The sequence below is a fragment of the Hakea prostrata genome, chromosome 1 (assembly GCF_041222555.1).
Source record: "Hakea prostrata isolate BN-2017 chromosome 1, UWA_Hpros_2, whole genome shotgun sequence".
Taxonomy (NCBI): Eukaryota; Viridiplantae; Streptophyta; class Magnoliopsida; order Proteales; family Proteaceae; genus Hakea; species Hakea prostrata.
This window is the reverse complement of record NC_142600.1, coordinates 38,323,799-38,337,960: the sequence shown is the minus strand read 5'-3', so window position 1 is coordinate 38,337,960 and position 14,162 is coordinate 38,323,799. Positions and strand designations below refer to the sequence as shown.

At 41.7% G+C, this 14,162-nt stretch overlaps 1 protein-coding gene across 1 annotated transcript; it reads right to left on the bottom strand.

Annotated features, from left to right (window-relative positions):
• Positions 1-10,998: 10,998 nt before the first annotated feature.
• LOC149028918 (uncharacterized) lies at positions 10,999-11,601 on the bottom strand. The gene has a single exon (XM_089135908.1). The coding sequence runs from the start codon at positions 11,599-11,601 to the stop codon at positions 10,999-11,001; it is 603 nt and encodes a 200-aa protein (XP_088992034.1).
• Between the last annotated feature and the right edge of the window lie 2,561 nt (positions 11,602-14,162).

Below are 14,162 nucleotides of genomic sequence, written 5' to 3'. Positions count from 1 at the left end.
ATGCTTACTTATTTTGATAACAACATATGTGATTGATCGTGTTACATTATATCTCTTTTTATATGATGAAATATCAATCATGTATGATATGATGGAATTGAGCATGTGATTGATTAAGTATGATTTGGGATTGGGGAATGTCCTTCTGACATTTCTATCCTTGGACATCAGAGGGAATAGTATGGGATGTTCTCCGAAGATGCCCATTGACACTTTCCCGGATTATTGGATGTCATATATAGGACTTGTCTAGATGTGTTGGCTAGGACATCCTTGTTGTATCAGACCCGAATCGGAAGGGTATTGAAACCAAATGACCCATGGTAGTAATGTGGGTTTATGGGTGCTTAAGACCTGTAACCAACCCGTGAGAGAACATAGATCACATTACAGATACTCGTTGAGGCCATTTATTGGTAGGGTTGCAAGTAGCTAGACTTGGGCTCACGGGCGCGCAAGACCGGTAACCAACCCATGAGTGGACATGAGAGCTTCCCGTTTACTATTTGTGGATGTCCAATAGGGTTGATCGTCCATAGTCCGAGTTGGTTGTAGCCATAGGATACGGGACTCTAGTGTGAAGGATACCGAATCGAGTTGGTTGTAGCCATAGGAGAAGTATCCAGATCTGACTTGATACAACTGAGTAGATGACTTGCATTGGGCTAGGCTTTACCGTGACATGCATCGATACTTATACCAATGGTGATGTGAGAGAGCGGTGACTTAAACCCCAGCCATGGATTGTCCCGAGGGATGCATGACCCAACTACCATCGGAGAACCCAAGATACTGAGATGGATGAGGGAAGAGTGATTTGAGACCCACCCAGAGAAGTATGGTGCTATGACTTGAAGCATGTCTACCATAGAGACTAGCATATGTAGAGTTAGAATCATATTTGCATCATCTGTTTCATATCATCTTGCATCATGTTATGTTTTGTATCATGTGACTTATGTATTATGGAATAGCTGCCTTGCTGAGTTCTATCGAACTCATTCCTTTCTGTGTAATTGTTTTGTTAGATTAATCAGCAGGTATTGAAGAACCTGATGGCTCCTTCATCGAGACGGACCTGGATACCTCATACTACTCTGAAGGTCTTGGCTACTATGAAGGTCATGGTGAAGATCCCGACGGTGGTTACACTCCGTACCCGCATTAGCTCGACTTTAGTATGGGAAAGGCCGTGTTTGGTCTCCTATGTTTATGATTATGAAGATATCTTGTATAAGATAGAGGAGACCTTGGTTTAGACTTTTATACTATTATACTCTTTTAAATTTTGGATATGTAAACCTTAACTTTGATTATCTACATTTCCGCTGTTACTGAGGTAGTGATTTCCGTTCACTCTCTCTCTCTTTTTTGGATTATATGGTATCTTTTATTCCGCACTCTGATTTTCTTGTTCTTATCTTATTCATGATTTCATTTTAATATATGCTTTAACCTTGATTATTATTGTTCATGATTGTGTTATCGTGTATATGGGAGGCATGGTTGCTCGATACTTGATCCTTGGACTGTGGATCACATACCCGGGTATGCCAGGTAGGGTACCGGCTGGGTGGATGTGACATATATGACGAGGTTTCTAAACACTTCTAGACAAGTCTTAGGTATGTCATCCAATAATCATGGAAAGCGTTAAGGGTATCTTTTAAAACAAAAATCAGATTTGCTTGCTGTTTTTCATAGATTCAGAGTTCTAGTTGAGAATCATTTTAAAACACGAATATATTCATTTCAAGCTGATGGTGGTGCTGAATTTTTGAGTTTATCCAGAGTTTTTGCTGAACTTGGTATTGCTTCTCGGATTTCTTGTCCTTACACTCCTCCTTAAAATGGAGTTGCCGAAAGGAAACATACACATGTTTTGGAATCAGGATTAGCACTTTTGTTTCAAGCTCATTTGCCTCAGTTTTTTGGACTTATGCTATTCAAACATCAGTTTATTTGATTAATCATATTCCACTTCAAGTGTTGGGTAATAAGACTTCTTTAGAAGCTTTGTTTGGAATTCAACCTGAATATGAAAAGTTGAGAGTTTTTGGATGTTTATGTATCCTTGGCTGCGTCCTTATGCACAGTCAAAGCTTCATCCTCGGTCAAAGCCTTGTGTTTTCTTAGGTTATCCTACAACATACAAGGGCTACTTGTGCTTTGATTTTTCTACAGGAAAGATTTATACATCTTGGCCTAGTTTATTGTCTTCATCTGCTTCTTGTTATTTTGATATTACATCTTCTGTAGTTGATCCCTCATCTGTACCTTATACAAAAGCCCCTAATGATGTAGTTTCTCAACATTTTGTATCTCCTGTACAATTCCAGACTGATGTAATTTGTAATCTTGGCCCACGGGCTATCTCTACTAGTTAAAAACTCTCTACCCCTTTTCATGGGTCTGCTGGTTCTTTAGTTCCTATTGGGCTTTCTACAAATTGTTCAACTGAAGCATATCCCACTTCTAAAGACAATGGGCCTTCTGCTAATGGGCCTTCTAAAGATAATTGTTTTCCAGCTGAAGATAATGTTGGGCTTTCTATAGATAATATTTCGCCTACCCAAGTCCATAACTCTAAGCATCCTATGGTCACTAGGTTGTGTACTGGTTCTTTAAAACCACATTTGCCACTTAGTCTTTTGACTTCAAGTGAGGATGTTGTTGTGCCTACCACTTATGCTCAAGCAGCTAAACATGACTGTTGGTGAAAGGCCATGCATGGCGAGTTTAATGCTCTCATTCAAAATGGAACCTGGGTTTTAACCCCCTCTTCTTTGTCTCAAAACATTATTGGATGTAAGTGGGTTTTTCGTATTAAATGAAACCCTGATGGTTCGGTGGATCATTACAAAGCTCGTTTAGTGGCCAAGGGTTTTCATCAACGTCCGGGATTTGATTTTGGTGATACTTATAGTCCCGTGGTTAAACATGTTATTATTCGGCTTATTCTCTCCATTGCCATTTCCAATAAATGGCCAATTCGTCAACTTGATGTTTCTAATGCTTTTCTTCATGGAGATCTTCAAGAACAAGTGTTTATGCAACAACTTGCTGGTTTTGTAGACATGACTCGGCCTTCACATGTTTGTATCCTTACAAAATCTCTCTATGGTTTAAAACAAGCTCCACACACTTGGTATACTAGGCTTACTACCTTCATTGTTTCCCAAGGATTTGTTGGCTCTCGCACTGATACGTCTCTATACTTCTACAAATCTGCTGATGTGACTTTATATTTTCTTATCTACGTGGATGATATTGTCGTCACTAGTAACAATCTCTCGGCTATTTCCTCTCTCATAAAAGCTTTGGCAACAACTTTTGCAATTAAAGACATTGGTGATGTACATTACTTTCTTGTCTTAGAGGCTATACGTACTTCTCATGGATTTTTCTTATCACAACAAAAGTACATTAATGACCTTCTTACTCATACAAAGATGCATGAAGCTAAGTCTGTTGCTACCCCTCTTGCTTCTAGTGCATTATTATCTCTTACTGATGGGATTCCTTTAGAGGATGGTACTGAGTATCGGCATACTGTAGGTGCCTTACAATACTTAGCCAATACTAGACTTGATGTCACTTTTGTTGTTAGTCATGTTGCTCAGTTTATGCATGCACCCACTGATTTGCATTGGGGTGCTGTCAAGCGTATTCTTTGGTATCTTCGTGGTACATCTTCCTTTGGATTGGTCTTTCGTTATGATTCTCCTATGACTCTTGCTGGTTACTTTGATGCTGACTGGGCTGGATGTCCCGATGGTCGTCGTTCTACCACTAGTGTTTTTCTGGGTCATCATCTTATTTCTTGGAGTTCTCGTAAACAAAAGACTGTTGCTCGATCTTCCACTAAGGCCGAGTACCGTGCAATTGCATCTGTTGCAACCGAAATGGTATGGATTCGCTCTTTATTACGGGAGATTGGTGCTTATTTTCCCACTGCTCCTACTATCTTGTGTGATAATATTGGAGCCACCTATATGACAACAAATCCTCTCTTTCATGCCCGTACAAAGCATGTAGAGATTGATTTTCACTTTGTTCGAGACTTAGTTGCTTCTCGCCAATTTTCAGTTCATTATGTCTCTACTATAGATCTGCTTGCTGATATTCTTACCAAGGGACTACCTCGTCCTCGTTTCATCTCTTTACGTGACAAGCTTACAATTACGGATTCGTCACGCTTGAGGGGGCATGTAGAAGATAGAGCTGTTGTTACTTAAACATATACTCCTGATACACCATATCATTCATTTGTATTTCCTACTCTGTATTTCCTTTACTGTATTCTCTATAAATACACATTGTAATCTCTACTTAGATATATGAAAAATCAGATTCAATATATATATATATATATATATATATATATATATATATATATATATATATATATATATATATATATATATATATATATATATATATATATATCCTAGCTAGTGGACTATTTGGTTGAAATGGGTTAAACTCTCTTTCTTTCTTTCTTTCTTTCTTTCTTTTTCTATTTTTTTTTTTTTTTTTTTTTATTTTTATTATTTATTTAAATGTGCGAGTACTCAATATATTTGCTCATTTTGAGGCCTTTGGATTAAACTGCAAACGCTAGGATAGAGAGCTGGTTGACCTTTGGATGGACGATCAAGTTAATTAGTATGTAAAACTAGGAGAGACTAAAGATTGGCAAAGCCTCGCGATCAAGCCATTTAGAATTCAGTTACCTATGTGATGTGAGGGATCTATTATTTATAGGCGCTACTAGGTTAGTAGTGATCGTTGGATTGTGCTGGCACGCTTCATTATTGACTATTATAGACGTGGGACTTTGACTCTGGATCTTGCTTCTTTCGATAGTTCTTTCCCTTCTTGATCCCGACCTTCTCGCTACTAGAGTTTCCTTAGTTATTGAATTCTTCTTGCGCACATTGTGTGATCCATAGAGTTCCCTTATTCAGACTACTTTTTTTCCCGTTCAGGCTCACTTTGGCACAACCGTAGGTGTGGCCATTGTGCAACTTGAGTGGTCTCTTGGTTCAACTGATTGGTTTATATATATACTAGTAAATACGCATATGCAAGTGGGCTTTTTGCTTATTGATGTGTTACAGTTATATTGATGCTGCTCCCGACTAAAGCTCCCCTTGTGCCAAAGACGATGAGTCTTGAAAAAAGGGTTAGACGCAAACCGACTAGAATACTGGGCAACGGCCTCCAATGGCTAAGTCAGACAGTGAACAGATTAAGGTCCCGTGCAAGGATTACACAAGACTATGCTCAGAATGTATTGGATGCTTACCGGAGGGGTATGTCCTTCTTCTTATACTGTAAGTGTTACCTTTTATGTATTTGGTAAGTTTACCCGACGGAGGCTGCTGTTTCTCCTAGGATTATGCCTCCATGTCGTTGGTCCTGCTCGATCAGTAATTAAGTTGACCTTCTTAATCGAGAACGGTTGCCATATTGGTCCAGCGTACATTACACCTTGATCACACTGGTCGGTTCTTGTCCCGACTGTATGGTATGCGGAGCCCCAGCTAGGTCTGACCCGACCGGGTAGGAAACTTCCGTATCATAAGCCCCCTATCCCGATCGTTGTTTACATAGTGCGGGATAGTAAGGAACTCTTGTCAGGTGTATTTGTCTTTCCCGGCTCCTAATCTGAATGGCTCTTCTTTCATACGATACCATTTCATAGCCTGTCAAGTTTCTGAGAGCGTCTTGACTATCCTTGATTGAGGAAATTGTAGGTGTTTATCCCGAGGACAATTTTATGTAATGTAGAGAAAGTTAGGTTAAGAGTGAGAGATGTATCTATCCATGATTAGAAATCATGTGTTGTCTCATCATTCGTCCCGACCAAGTAATCGGTCTGTATGTGTCTGAGTTAATGAGAGCTGGGGGAGTTGTTCTCGTATAAAAGATAAAACCGTCTTACCTGAATGTTGTTTTACTTATTCGGGAAGGTAAGGGAGTTATGTTGTCAGGTGCATTAAATGCCTGGTATGAAGTGACTAGCCGTTACCATAACGGTTTTCCCTCGAAGCCCACGTCCAGTCCAGCTTTGCCACGTCAAATGGCTAGGTTTGTAGCCATTATGGCTACCTCGGGAAGTTACAGCGTCCCTTTTTTTGAACCGTCAATCGTGTAACGTTGTAACCGTTCGATTAGGAAAAGTAACACCTCTTCCGGTAGTATAAATACCACCCTTCCTTCTTTGTTTCAATCCACCGATTTTGTTGCTCTCGACCAAGAATTGTTCCTGACTAAGCTTTGAGATCCTTCAACTTTCGAATAGTAAGTTCTTTTCTTTCCTCTTATGGCTCCGAAAAGACCTAAAGTGAGTTTGAGGGGTTTTAGTCATCAACCTAAGGTTCCCGTCCCTGTTTATCGTGAGAAGAGACATCGTCAGGGCGAGGGGTATGCGGGTGAGGGTGATAGTGATCAGACGAAAAGGTTTAACTTAATCGGGGATCGTCTGAAAGAACTTCATGAGCAGTCTTCAGACAATGAGAGTTCCCGTACTTCTAGTGACAGTTCTCCCGATGATGATCCTAGGGTTCTCGAGGAAATAAGGGAGATGAATTGTAAGGATAGAGAACTTCAAGCCGCTCGAGCTCAAGCTAATGACGCTCCTATCGTTGAGCCTCAGGATGGTGTTGGGTTTGCCACCGCTTCTGATTTTGCTACCCCTTCTGCTCAAAGTGCTTTAAGGCCTGAGTCTACGGCCACTTCTCGTGACCCCTCGGCTTCGTCTTCCTGACCCTTTCTTAGGCCTAAGGCTTCAACCTCTTCCCGAGTTGGTCCTTCCCGAAAGGTTCCACCCTGTCTGCCCTTTCAGCATCCCAGTGGGTTTCGGGGAGCCCTTCCTCATAAGCCAGATAGGAGAACCTTTGATAAGGATGTCCTGGCATTGGCGAAGTCCCAGCCTCTAACTCCTTGGCAAGTCGATTTTGTTCAGTCTTCTTCAGGACCTGAGTTTTATATTTGTTCCCTTTTTTCTGATGATTTAGAGAGGTTTACCTCGAGTTTTGACATACCCCAGGGGTATGGGGTTATTCTCCCAAAGGATGATGAGAGAGTGAATAGTCCCCTGGAGGTTTTTATCCCTTGTACTACGATGCTTTCATCGGGGGCCTTCGTCTTCCCTTGCATGATCTTTTTGTTGATTTTTTGGAGCATTATGCCATTAGCCCATCCAACTTGAGTCCGAATAGTTGGCGTATCATGATCGGCTTTGTTGGTTTTGGCCATGCCTTAGGTGTCTTCCTGACCTTTGGCTTGATTCATCATTACTATTCCTTGCACCCTCACACCTAGCGTGGCTGGTTTTACATAGCAAAGAGGGTGTCTTCTTCTTTTCAGGGAAACTTTATCGAGAAGGATTCTCTCCCGTCCACAACCAAGAAATGGAGAGAATTCTTCTTGTTCTTCAAGCCTCCTTCTCCCGAGCCTTTTCTTACAGAGTTTCAAGAGAGGTCCAAGGATGACATTGACCTCCTGAACACCCCTATCATCCTGGATCCCGACGAAGAGGAAAGGGTCGGGATAATTAACCAAGTAAAGGGGGATGATATTGCAGTCCATGGTTATTCCATGGAGTATGTTTCTGTTCTTCAACTGTGGGGTTTTTCCCCGGGTAAGCTTTTGTTTATATTGCTTTTACTTTGTACTCCACGTTCTAACCTGGATTATATTTCTCGTCTTGCAGTGGCTACCAATATCTCAGATGAAGATCTTATGGCCGCAGTGCTCGGGGGAATGGATGAGCCCGGAGAAGGAAGCCTGTCACTAAGATGAAGGCTTCGGCTTTTGGGGTTGTCAAGACCAAGCTCCCCGCTCTGGGTACTGTCCCGATTAAATCTTCTGTGGCCAAGGACCAAACTTCTGCTATGGCTGCCTCAGCCTGGGACTTGAAAAGTCCAAAGAAGAAAACGCCTCCTTCGGGAGGTGAAAAAAGAAAAACGGAGGGGATTCTTTGTCCTCCCCCAGCCAAGAGGGTTCGTATTTATGAACCCCAATTGAGTGTTGGGACTTTTGCCACTTCTGGGGTCCCCGAGTTTACCTCAATTTTTAGCGACTCAAGTTATGCTGAACAGTGGGTCAAGGACGCCACTAATGACGCTGATCGGGAGTATTTGAAAAATCTCCCCAATAAAGAATTTTTGCTGAAGGATATAGGTAATTTCCTTCCCGTTTGATCTTTATCCTTTTTTGCCTTCTTCCCATTTGTCTAATGCTTCTTTTTCAGGTATGTGGCCGAGGCAGTTCACATGTTTGCTGAGTCTTTGAATCAGGCTCAAGAACAATCTGATTAGTTGGCGCTTTCCGAGCGACTTCACCAGAAAGCCAACATTGAGGCTGCTCAAGTGAAGAAGGAATTGGAGGAGGCCCGGGATAAGTTTACCAAGCTGAAGAAAGAGAGAGATGACCTTTCCAAGAGTAAAGGTAAGTACAAAAGGAAAGGTCAGTGCGCTCGACAAGAAACTCAGGAAGGCTGCCAAGGACCTGGTGAAATCTGAGACTCTCCTGGCCGAGGAGAGAGAGAGAGAAACGTACAACTAGAGAAAGAGCTTGAGGAGCTGAATGCCATGAGACCAAAAAAATTTAAGAGGGCGGTGTTGGAGGATTATTTCACCAACAAGGAGTTTAGAGATTTGTCTGTGGCTATTTCTACTCTTGCCTTCAAAAGAGGGTTGCAACAGGCCTTCAAGTTGATCCTTCAACAAATGCAGCTTCCTCATCTTGAGAAGTTGTAGAAGCTTTTGGATCCCAAGTTGTACGATGATCTCAAGCTTCCTCGGCCAGAAAATCTTCCCGAACTCCCTGACTTCCCGTATCTTGATGCTGCAAATTGCATTGATCCTCCTCCTCGAAGCAACCCGAGGAAGAAGGCTGAGGAGGAAGATGAAGAGGAAGCAGAGGATGAGGACGAGGCTGAAGGTGAGTCTGAGGATGATGCTAAGGATGAAGGCCCTGAGAAGTCTTTAGCTGAAGAAGGTGCCAGAGGATCCCCGACTGACACCATTGTTGACATTAATGTGTCGAATGACGGTTTGGTCTGGCCGTCTGCTGAAGAAAGAACTTCCCCGAGCCCCTCCTTGAAGGTCGACTGAGACGACCGGGACAGAATGCGAGTGACAATTCAAGATGGCCGTCAGCTCGTTGGTAAGTTCATGGCTTTTGATCGGCACCTGAATCTTGCTTTCGACGACTGTAAAGAGTTCAAAGATGCTTCAGTATATCAATTATTATGAAGCATCTCCTTGCTGGATTGATCTTGAACTTTTTTATGTCCCAAGTCCTGTATCTCTTTGTTCTCGAGTCATGTAAGCAAATGTCCAAGCTATCTTTGTTCCTGAGTCATGTAATTAACTAACATGTGCTGTTTAGTTCTTTATTCTCAAATCATGTAACTTCTCTTATTTAAGAGCTTATCTTGAATGAAATTTGACTAAGTGTTTTTCAACTATTGTCTCTATGACTTGTTCGGGATAAAAGAAATGTAGGTCCTTTTAGGAAGGTGCACGATGACCGGGAGGGACCCAAATCAATTTAATCTTAAAAAAGTGCAAGTCCTTTAAGAAAGGTGTGAAGATGACTGGGAAAATCAATTTAGTTTTAAAAAAGTGCAAGTCCTTTAGGAAAGGTGCAAAGATGACCGGGAAGGACCCGAATCAATTTAGTCTTAAAAAAGTGCAAGTCCTTTAAGAAAGGTGCAAAGATGACCGGGAAGGACCTGAATCAATTTATTCTTAAAAAAGTGCAAGTCCTTTAAGAAAGGTGCAAAGATGACCAAGAAGGACCCAAATCAATTTATTCTTAAAAAAGTGCAAGTCCTTTAAGAAAGGTGCAAAGATGATCGGGAAAGACCCGAATCAATTTATTCTTAAAAAAGTGCAAGTCCTTTAAGAAAGGTGCAAAGATGATCGGGAAGGACCCGAATCAATTTATTCTTAAAAAAGTGCAAGTCCTTTAAGAAAGGTGCAAAGATGACCGGGAAGGACCTGAATCAATTTATTCTTAAAAAAGTGCAAGTCCTTTAAGAAAGGTGCAAAGATGACCGGGAAGGACCCGAATCAATTTATTTGTTTTGAAAAAATACAAAACTACTGATAGAACTTTCTCAGGTTAGTGGAGTTCCATGACCGATCAATCGGCTTTCTAGTTTATGAGTCTTTCAATCGGTATGCTCCCGGTTTTGTTTCTTTGTCAATGATATAAGGCCCCTCCCATGTTGGAGTTAACTTTCCTTGGTTCCTCAGGTTGGAAGCCCCAATTCTTCTTAGCACCAGATCCCCTGATCTGTACCTTCGATTTTTAACCGAGGAGTTGTAGTGTTGAGCCATTCTTTTCTGGTACAACTGATTTCTTTGTTGGGCTTTCTCTCGGGTTTCTTGTAGGAAGTCCAAGTTTTCCCTTAGGCCTTGGTCAGTTTGTTTTTCATCAAAGGTATTATAACGGAATGACCCGGCCAGTACTTCCACGGGAGCCAAAGCTTCAGTACCATAAGCAAGGCGGAATGGTGTTTCCCCAGTCGGGGTTCGAGTAGTGGTTCTGTATGACCATAGTACACTCGGGAGTTCTTCGACCCAAAGTGCCCGACTGTCTTCTAATCTCTTTTTGGTCCCGTCCAATAGTGTCCTATTAGTGACTTCAACCTGTCCGTTGCTTTGGGGGTAAGCGATTGAGGCAAATTGATGTTTGATGTGGTATCTTTCACAGAAAGCTTTGAAACCTGCTCCTTCAAATTGTTTTCCATTATCTGTCACGAGGATTCAGGGTATCCCAAACCTGTAGATAACTTTTTCTTCAAAAAACTTCTCCATTTGCTTCTCTATAATGGAACCCAAGGTTCCGCTTCGACCCATTTTGTAAAGTAATCTATAGTGACAACAAGATATTCTCGATTTCTTGAAGCCTTCGGTAACTTTCCGATCAAGTCCATACCCCACATTACAAAAGGGGTCTGGCTAGAGATGGGCATCATGGGTACTGCAGGTACTTTGGAACATTTGCATGCTTTTGACATTGTTCACATTTGCGAACATATTCAATAGGCTCTTTTTGTACAGTTGGCCAGTATATACCTGAACATAATACCTTTTGTGCCAAAGCTTTTCCACCCATGTGTGCACCGCAAATTCCTTCATGGATTTCTGCTAGAGCGTAGGTGGCTCGGGAAGGTCCGACGCATCTTAAAAGAGGCTCAGTGAAGGATCTTCTGTACAACTGCCCTTCTATGATGGTGAATCGAGCAGCTTGATTCTTAATCCTCTTGGCTTCCTTTGAATCGGTCAAGAGCCTATTTTCCTTTAGGTAAGTTACCAAAGGTGTGGTCCAGTCGGGATCACTGGTTATTTCAAAGACTTCAGTTTCTTGTGTGGTCGGTAGATCTAATTCTTCAATATAGACTACTGAGTCCAAATTCTTGTAGTTGGCCAAAGATAGCCGAGACAGTTCATCTGCCTGTTCATTCTCTTTTCTGGGTATTTGATGGAATGATACCCGGTCAAAGAGCATTTGAAGTTGCTTGACCTTAGCCAAGTACTTGGCCATTCTCTCATCTATCGCATTATACTCCCCCATTATTAGATTCACAATCAGTTGGGAGTCTCTCCTCACTTCTAGCTCCCGTGCTTTGAGTGCTCGGGCAACTCTCAAGCCTGCTATAACAGTCTCATACTCAGCTTCGTTATTTGAGGCTGGGAAATTGAATCTTAATGCGTAGTTGACTGTGAAGTTCCCAGGACTTTTGAGTGTTAGCCCTATTCCCGAGCCAGAAGTGCTACTCGAGCCATCAACATGTAGAATCCACAAGTCTGATGTCTCGGTTGTTGTTCCTTGATTTTCACTTTGTGGTCAGCTGCTTTCCACAATAAAGTCAGCCAAAACTTGAGCTTTTATGGCTGTTCTTGGTTTGAACTCAATTTGGTACTCACGCAGCTCCACTGCCCACCCGACCATCAAGCTACATCGGGTTTTGAAGAATTTTCTTGAGTGGGAAGTCAGTCGGAACGATTATTGGATGTGCCTGAAAATAAGGCCTTAACTTTCGTGAAGCCACCAAAAGTGCTAAAGCTTGCTTATCAACGTCCGGATATCTCGTCTCTGCATCAATGAGTACATGACTCACATAGTAGACCGGGTTCTAGATTGTTTCTCCCTTTACCAATACAACACTTACTGCAGTTGGTGAAATGGCAAGATAAACAATTAGAGGCTCCCTAGTTACTGGTCGAGCTAAGACGGGTGTTGTCCCAAGAGATACTTTTAATTTCTCAAATGCCTGTTGGCATTCTTCTGTCCAAGTGATTTTTCCCGAGCTTGGTGTAGCCTTCAATGCTTTGAAAAAAGAGTTGCATTTTTCTCCCGCTCGGGATATGAACCAATTTAGCGCCGCCACCCTTCCTATTAAGCATTGGATTTCTTTTACAATACTGGGAGGTTACATTCTAATTAGGGCCTGGATCTTCTCGGGATTAGCCTCGATTCCTCTTTGAGAAACCATGAAACCGAGGAACTTCCCTAAAGAAACTCTGAAGGCACATTTCTCCGGATTTAGACGCATTTGATAAGTTCTCAAAACGTTAAAAGTTTCTTCAACGTCTGGTAAGTGCTGGGCCCGAACCAGACACTTTACGAGCATGTTATCAACATATACTTCCATGTTCCTCCCGATCTGGTGTTGGAATATTTTGTTGACATCCCTTTGATAAGTAGCTCCTGCATTCTTCAACCTGAATGGCATTACTCGGTAGTAGTAACATTCTCGATCAGTCATGAAGGATGTATGCTTTTCATCTTCCCAACTCATTAAGATTTGGTTGTACCCCGAGTACGCATCCATAAAAGCTAAGGACTTCATGTCCAACTGTTGCATCAATCAGTAGATCAAGGATAACAATCCTTCGGGTAGGCTTTGTTCAGATCAGTGTAATCAGTACACATTCTCCACTTTCCGTTCGTTTTTTTTGACCATTACCACATTGGCCAACCAAGTCGGGCATTCGATCGGCTCAATGAAGCCTGATTTTTCAAGTTTTTCAACTTCTACTCTTATCGCCTCATGCTTTTCGATTGCAAAATTTCTTCTTCTTTGGATGACCAAGGTAACATCTTTCTGAATCCAGAGCTTGTGTTATGCTACCTGTCTGTCTATCCCGCGCATGTCACTCGCAGACCATGCAAAGATATCCTCTGTGAAACCCGGCCCTAATCTTAACCCGGATACTCTTTGATTGTAGGTCCGAAGACCCGAAGTAGAAGTGAAAGTCAACTATGGGCCATATTGGTAGATGATATAGTGTTCGACTCCGAATCTATGGAGATTGAAGATGATGCCCCATACTTGAAGTCAGTGTTGGATATAGAGAAGAGACTGCACCTTGATGAAGAGAAGATTAGTTGATGCAAGCGTTGTTTTTGCCCTAAAGATTTGGAGACATTACTTGTATGGTGAGAAGATTGCGATTTTCACTGATCATAAGAGCTTAAAGTATTTCTTTACCCAAAAGGAGTTAAATATGAGACAAAGAAGATGGTTGGAATTAGTCTCTGACTATGATTGTGATATCCAGTATCATCCTGGTAAAGCAAATGTCGTTGCGGACGCTCTTAGTAGGAAAAGTAACAAGAAGGATTTATATTTGAATGCTATGAGCAAGTCGTTGTTGAAGTCAATTTCAGATTTTGAATTGGAAGTTGTTTCGCAAAGTTCAAATGTTATGCTTTCAGCCATGACAGCAAGATCCACCCTTAGGGATCGAATTGTTGCCTTGCAAGATTCGGATCCGGAATTGAAAGAGAAGATAGAGAAGATTTCTTTAAATTCTGATTTGGACCCTGATTTTAGTATATCTATGGATGGTGCGTTATTGTTTAGAGAAAGACTTTGTGTGCCTGGCACTGAAGAAGTTAAAAAGGAAATTTTGAAGGAAGCACACCAGTCGATCTTTACCGTACATCCAGGAGGTACAAAAATGTATAAGGATTTGAAAGAACATTTTTGGTGGATTGGATTGAAGTCTGATGTGGAAGATTTCGTAGCTAAGTGTGAGACTTGTCAACGTGTTAAAGCTGTTCGACAACCTCCGTCTGGATTATTGCAGCCCTTACCCTTGCCTGGTTGGAAATGGGAGAACATTACT

Excerpts from the sequence above, each read along its gene's own strand:
- LOC149028918 (XM_089135908.1), bottom strand. The coding sequence starts at position 11,601 with ATGGGGGAGTATAATGCGATAGATGAGAGAATGGCCAAGTACTTGGCT.